The following is a 7,953-nucleotide window of genomic DNA, read 5'->3' as shown; positions in this document are numbered from 1 at the left end:
TTGTGTAGCAACACTAATGCATGCTTCCATGCAGAAGTTCACAGTGTAACCAGTGTGATGTCGAGCATTATACTTGTTACTGTAGCAGAAACTGCACTTCCTGAAGTTCCAGCATGCCATTTATTCAAGAACCACTTGACTGAGCCATTAGTGAAGCCTCAGCTTTGTGGATGCATAGTAAATGCACAACATTCAGGGGGAAAAGATATTTTAAACCTTATTTCTGGAAAAAGTCATAAAATGTGAAGCCGTTTTTAATCAGATTCAAGTGGTGAGTCAGTAGATGTAGTTTTTTAAAAGCTGAATTTATTAAAATGAGCTTTATTCTAATTTAAATAGAGATTTCAAAAAAATACCTACTGGTGTTACCCACACACGTCTACAAGGAGTTTAGTGTGGAAGCTATGCCTGAGAGTCAGTCATCAGCTACTTTGAGTCATTGAAGTGGCCCTCTCCAATGTACTGGATGCAATGATTATCACCTGATGTGAGGTATGGACCATCTAAATTATTTTTTCTTGTGTTCTGGTCAGTGAAATTCTAATGTGTCAACATTTAGTATTTATTATTAGGTATAATTTTGTTTGTGTAATACATAAATAGAGTCTATGGAGGTACCTGGCTTAGCAAACTAGCTAGCATTAGCTGATGCTTTAACTTAGTGCATCACTTTTTGTCCAAATGTTGGTCAGGCGAGCACGAGACAGTCGTTGGTATCAATTCCTTCATGCTCCAGGAGCTGCCTGCATACTCTCGTCACATGAGTCCGGGAATTGCTGTGCACCAAAAGAAACACAGGACCCACCATACCAGAATTTTAACCCAATACCTAATGGCAGTCAGGGTGCTGATGCCTACCCTGTAGAGGCCTGTGTGTCTCTCCTCAGATACGCTTCTACAGACCTTCACTGACCCACCACCAAGAGAGAGCTCTTGAGCAATGGCATGAAGGAGCTAAAACTGATTGAGAACCCCTTCTGCTGCCAAACTGACCAGATCAATATCCCAGATGTTTAACTGACTTCATGCTAAACTCTGATTAAGAAATGGTCAAAGAGTATATTTGTTGTTCATCCTCCTAGCTCCTTCAGGAACTATGTGAAAATAAAGAGGTAGATGGGAAATTTTTACAAAGAAAATACAAATTCCATGCAAATTTTTTGTCTGTAATCGTTCTACCAGCCTTCATTTATAAGTAAATATAATTTTTGCATTTGTTTTTTTTTTTATATTTGTATTTTTGTATTGCCTTTAGTGTTCAGTTATTATGAAGGGTAATAATGAGCTTTGCTGTATGTCAGTTCTGGTATTCAAAACATGAAAAAGGTCAACATCTCAAAAGCACTCAGGTCACAGGTAGAACATTATATCAGAAAAAGCATTAATGCGTGAACACACACACACACACACACACACACACACACACACACACACACACACACACACACACACACACACACACACACTGAATAACACCGTAGCAGAGACAGCCGCCCCCTCCCAGCCTCATCGTGCACAACAGCACAGAAACTATTTGAGCTAAACGGTAATGCACATTTTGCAGCGCACGATAAACAAAGTAGCGCCAATGCTTATCTCTTGTGCATGCTCACCTGGAGCGGCTGACATCATAGCGGCTCTGCCAGTGTTGCAACATGTCCTCACAGGTATGCAGGGCTGCAGCCGGGCCGAGCAACACCTCTTCAAGCTTTACCTTTGTGAACAGCAAACTGGAACAAGAAAAAGCCACAATGCATTTTTGTTTAAATTTGAACAGTTTTGTTTTGTTTTTATAACCAGAACATCTGTTCATATAAGATTAACTAATATGCACGTTAATCTGTAAACTTAGTGCATGAGATTGAAAGCCTTGAACAGTTCTTATTGTTACATAAAAGATTGGAGGGGATGTAAAAGCTACCAGCTATTATCCCCTGCAACAGACTTTAACCTTATTTAGTTACAAGAGTTAGAAAACACATCACAAGACCTAAATTTGCATGCAAGCATGTGTGTTTGTGCTAGTGCAGTAGCTGGGAGCTTAGAGCCCATAAACATATTGCATGTAGAATAATGTACATATGGATCAACAGAAGCAGAGACAGTAAAGATAGTCATCAACAACAACCTCTAAGAGTTGTGTGTGTGTTGAGAGGCTGATGAGAGGAGGCTGAAGAGTGTTTCCGCTCGGCCCTTTTAGTTGAAGACAACTGGTTAAGTGATGTGGGAGTCTCTGATGTGAAAGTCTGTATGTCTGTGTGTTTGTGTGTGTGTGTGTTTGCCGTTGTGTGTGTGTGTGTGGTAATTGCCAGAAGGGGCTCTCAGAGGATGGGGTCTGTCATGGGCATCACTCATCCATGAGTGTGAGGAGGGAGAGAGGGAAAGAGGCAGAGAGACTATGGTGTTTGCAACATCTGACGCCAAGCTGTCCACTGCCTCTGTTGAAGGCTCCTCCAATTATTCTGTGCTCTCCTGTCAAGGGGGAGGGAGGGAGTCTGGAGGGGGGAGGCTGTGGGATGAAGAAGAGATGGATGAAGTGATGGAGGGAAGGTGAGGATCAATGGCTGAGCGAAAGGAGTTCGTGTCAGGGGAGAAAACTCTTGTTGAAATGCGCCTCGTTACTGACTCACGGGTCGGTGCACGGCTGGGAGAAGGGAGTGTGTGCGGAGGGTGTGAAGCAATGATGGAGGGATTTTTGAAAAGAAAAAAATGTACGAGTGTGGGAGGAACGGGGTTGGATTTGCTGACATGCAGATGACAAGTGCTGCCGAGGGACGCTGAGTTAAGGATACGCCTGCCAGTAGGAGTCCACCAGAGTGTGTACGTGTGGTTGTGTGCATCTCTCTAGACTCCCCGTTACCGGTGTGACAAAGCGTTTAGAAGCTTTGTGATGATGTAAACCCATCTAAGTGTTAAGATGTGACAAAGTGTGTGTGTGTGGGTGTATCTCACGTGAACAAAGAACCGCGTAACCTGAAAGTTTGTAATTATTTTCTAATAAAGCTGCTGAGTTTCAAATGAGCATGTAAAACTTATATTGTGTAATGTTTGTACAACAAATAATATAAATTTCATACTCATTCACAGATAAATTACAGTAATCTTGCTTTTTTCTTCCAGTCAGTTTCAATTTGTCATTAATGAAACCCACTCCTTCATGGTAATTTCAAAATAAGAGCTTGCAAAGAAATAAATTTGCAAGTTTCTTCTGAAACTGAAAGAAAACTAGAGTTCATAGGAGGCCATTAATATGGTTAATGGAGCTACATAACTAAAAAAGTGCTTTGAAATCAGCAAAGATACCCTGTTGTTCTGAATCCTTTGTTTAATTTAATGAAGTTCAAGTTATTGTATATTGTGCACACTCACTGATCACTCTCTAATCAGCCAAAGGTGATTTAAGTGTTGGTGCCAGATGGGCAGGTCTGAGTATTTCAGGAACTGCTGATCTGTTTGGATTTTCCCGCATAACCATCTCTAAGCTTTGCAGGGAATGGTGAAAATGCCTTGTTGATACCAGAGATCGAAGGGAAGATTGGCCAGAGTGCTTCAACCTAATAGGATGGAAACAGGGGCTCAAACAACCAATCGCCACAACCAAGGCATCCATCTCTGAACACACAAGAGATGAAACCTTAAAGCAGACAAGCTACAGCAGCAGAAGACCACAGCGGGTACCTCTCCTGTCAGCTGAGGCTACAATATACATAGGCTCACCTAAACTGGACCACAGAGGACTGGAAAAATGTTGCTCTGTTGCAACATTATGATGGTAGCGTCACAATTTGGCCTAAACAACATGAAAACATGGATACAATATAATCCAATGAACGATAAAACTATAAAACTAAAAAGAAATGTCTCTTGCTGCTTTAATATCCTGCATCTTTTAGAATATTCAAAGGACTAGCTAACCTCAATATAACGCTTTTCCATTGTACTGAAGCGCCTAAAGTGCTTTATACAACATGTCTCATTAACCCAAGAATTTTCCCCTATATTTAAGTGTTTTCTCTGATGATTTCATCAGGAGCAGCTCAGAGTTCAGTATCTTCTTCAAGAATACTTTGGCATGCAGACTAGAACAACTAGGAATTAAACCAACAACCCTCAAACTATTAGATACCCTGCTCCACCTCTGGAGCCATAGCCACCCACAACAACAAACATCTTCTAGAAGATGGTTGTCATTTTCTATCAATTAAATCTTATTTGTAGAGCTTCAAGTGTTCCTCTGCATAAACACTATGAGTTCAGCTCTTGAGTTCCCACTATATGTGAGCTTTTTGCAGACGTTGTTAGGTGCAATGTTGCATCAAAAAAATATTTTTGGGAGACAACGGATGGTGCATTACACGCCTCGCTCCCCTCATGCAATATGGCAAACACACCATCCCGATTTGCTGGTCTATTTAATTGTAAATTTCCCATATTTCCTGCTGATATGTCAATGCTGCCACTACTGCCCTGCATTGCTGCTTGCTCTTTCAACCCATCCACCACCCCGGCATCTACCTGTAGGCTTCATGGCTAGATTAGACCATCATCATTCCCTAGATGCCAGTTTCTAACTATATTCTGCTACTGTAACAAATAATCAAACGCGAGTTTTCGGACCTCTGGAAAGTGTTGAAAGGCTTTTGAATAATGTTTGTAGTGCTAAATTTCACTGGGCTGCACTACTTTTGATAAAAACTGGAGTTTTTAACTTGCATCTTTTATGTACAAATATTGTCATCATTTACTAGTTAATTCCAATATCTTTTACTTGTTGGTAAAAGTAAAAGCAGCTGGAATATACTTTCAGATTAAAAGCTTAAAAAGGGATGTGTTTTGCCCTTTCGGTTAGTGAAAGGCTTCAGTTGCATCAAACATGATGAACGTCATCTGAAAAACAGCAAAGTGAAGCAAACTGTTACAACAGAAAGGTTGAAAAAGACTTATGTTTGCATTCAAGACATTTTTATTCTTGCAGCAATCAGAAAACGGGAACATCGGCATATGAAATTGGTAAAATTAGGAAAAGATGTCACCGTCACTGATATAGGGCTTCTAATATGGCATATTAGAAGGTATAAAACAAAAAAAAACAAGTTTGTTGAAAATATAGCACAGTAAAGTCATATATTCATTCTACAGCGTGTTTTTGCACGATTAATTCACTGTGAACATAAAAAAGAAATATCAACTGATCTAAGTCATCCAAGGATAGAGCCTTTTCCTCTATTACAATCAGTGCTCTCCCTCACAGCTCCACAACAGACAGATTTCATCAAGATTACAACATTCAAAACTGCACATGAAATTACAAAGGCTGTCATTTCCAGCCTCCTGGGAGTGGGCCTGGTGTGTGCAGAGTGGAGTGTTTGAGGATGCATAGCAGTGAGTAGTGTAGCTCAGAGTAAGAGCTCAGTGGTGGCTGGCTAAGAGCGGTGAGCACCAGCGTAAACTCCATATAAAAATAGCTAATAATGTTCCTTAGAAAAAGTGGTACATGTACAGTATTACTCATTCTGCACTCCCACAGATCAGAGTGCGGATACTCTACAGGCAGATGGGTGCACGCACACACACAGAAAAGTGCACGTGTGCGTCACACTCGAGTATATAATGAGTATACAGATATACAGTATGCACATCCATAGAGAATAACACGCAGGACCCATGCTTGCTCAGAGCACATAGTAATCCAGGCTTGCATGTGCAGGCTAACACATGCTTGTGCAGAATCACACACACACACGCGTAGCAGTACACGCTCCTGCTGCAACATCCCGTTAGATGAATGCAGAATCAAAGGCCGGGATTAATCATTCTCTTTAGTACAAACTGTGAGACCACAATCACTGTCTCTACTCCTCTCTCTCCCTCTCATACACACACATGCACACATGCAACCCTCCCCCTCGTCCCTGTATTGCCTCAGCTCTCTCAATCTGTAGCAGAATCCCATTTCACATTGAAATGCATGCCTCTTTACTGAGTGATTAAAATTTCAAAGAAAAGGGAGAAATGGAGACTGAAAGATAAAAAAATGAGAGACAAGAAAAGGAAGAGAAAGAAAGAAGGAGATAGGATGAGACGGAGAGACAGAAGACGGCAGAAGCCGGGGGTAGAGGATGTGGGAGAAAAAGGAGGAAGGAGAAATTGTGTATGCTACAGTGAGCTGACAGTTTGCTGTGGTGCAGAGAGGCAGTGGCAAACAAGAATCACACACATGCATGCACACATGCAGTGACACACAAACATGCGTGAGCAAGATTACGATCTCAAACACACGGTCGCATCCTCTTCGCCCCCTCCACAGCAGACAAGTACACACACAAAACACACACATGCACGACTGTCGCGGAATGCGAGCTTTGATCTCAGATGCTCGCTCACGTATTCAAAGCAAATGATATTCAATGAGCTCGTTACTGAGAAAACACATCCTTTCACACCAAGTCTTTTGGATCTTTTATTCTCTGACTCTGAGGTCTGAAAATGGGCCTCGGTCCAGATGGTCCAGAATGTTCTAGGATGGATTTAGGACCATGTTTCTGTTTGCAGTGGCTGGTTGCATTGCATTGCAAGTTCAGTGATACAGTGTTTGCAAAAGGCCGTCATAATATTTGACTATTCCTCTCTGTCTGCATGGAAACAAGCATACTCTGTAGGTTCAGGTGGAGACATTGATGCATTACTATATAAATTTGAGATTTAACACTGGTGTGCCTATGAAAAACCTGAGATGGCTCAGTCAGTGAGCTAAAAAGCTGCTGCCACACAGTCACACAACAGTGTCATCTGCATAGAAATTTAGTTAATTTTTTAGGAAAAGCTATTCTTGCCTGTACATATCCACACAACTCAATAACACCACCAGGTTACAATTTGCTAGCTATATAGCTAACACTGAAATGAAATTTATCTGGCTTTCCTCACTAATTTATTATATAAATGCTAGCTGGCTAAGGGTGAGAAAGAAAGTGAAAAGAAGGAAAAGGGAAATTACAAGGTTGTCATTATTTCATAGATTCAATTTTGAATAGTTAAAATTAACCGATTGAGGCAGATACTAGCAGCTAGCAACTAGCATTTTGAGTTGCACTTCTGGTGACTCTTCTTTTGGCTCTTTTTTTGGTCTCCACCTACTTCATCATAAGCTGCCAAAATGCTCCACTTCATCTGACTGGCTTCACATACATCACTTAAAAAAACCTAAAAACAGCTACTGCGAATAAAAATAGGATAAGAGAGAGGATATCAAGAAGCTAATTAGCTGCTGCTGCTAAAACAGCTGCTAAGAGAGCAGCTGAGGGAGATGCAGAAGGGAACACACTGACACTAGAAAATCTTTCAGTATAAAACTAATGCAAAAAAAAATATTCACCAGTGCCCTGCTCATAACTTTATCTTTGTAATCCAACTTAGACCAGCTATCACTTTAGCTATAATGTTTTTAAGCTATTATGCGCTTCATGATTATTGATTGGCTAATAGTTTGGGCTTAAGCAAGTAGAGCCAGCCTATTCACATCGCTACTGTATGCCTCTCTCTCCACTAATAATGGCTTAGTTTCAATGTGTATTACTGACTTGACAGTAAAATTATTACTAGTATTACAGATGAATTAATCTTACAGGTAATAATAAATAATACATCTGGTAAACCTCGATTAATGATTCATTTGTTCCTTTCAGGAAACTACCAACAAAAAGATATGTTTCCTTCTTTCTTTCCTTTTTTTCTGACTCAGTGTCTTGGTAGTGATCTGTAACAACAGTTTGGAAACAACAACGATGCTGCCTGCTCTATCCATATGACCTCATGGTTACCGGGGCGATGGGGATTCCTGGCGCAGAGAGTGATGTGATTGGCTGAGCCCGGAAAAGAGCTCTTAAATGGGTCAAAGCAGTCAAGTGTCTCTGCGAAGGAGGTGTGTGTGTCTAAGAGTGTGTGATTGTGCAT

At 40.9% G+C, this 7,953-nt stretch overlaps 1 protein-coding gene across 1 annotated transcript in view; it reads right to left on the bottom strand.

Moving 5' to 3' along the window:
• ttc7a (tetratricopeptide repeat domain 7A) overlaps positions 1-7,953 on the bottom strand; it is a 70,876-nt gene that overhangs the window by 24,623 nt on the left and 38,300 nt on the right. The window contains exon 17 of the mRNA XM_005936855.2: positions 1,614-1,730. Within this exon, the coding sequence (XP_005936917.1) occupies positions 1,614-1,730 (117 nt within the window). The remainder of the gene's footprint in view (positions 1-1,613; positions 1,731-7,953) is intronic.

Source organism: Haplochromis burtoni, unplaced genomic scaffold (assembly GCF_018398535.1).
Source record: "Haplochromis burtoni strain Fernald_Lab_line unplaced genomic scaffold, NCSU_Asbu1 Contig_215, whole genome shotgun sequence".
In the NCBI taxonomy this organism is placed as follows: Eukaryota; Metazoa; Chordata; class Actinopteri; order Cichliformes; family Cichlidae; genus Haplochromis; species Haplochromis burtoni.
This window is presented reverse-complemented; position numbering and strand designations above follow the sequence as displayed.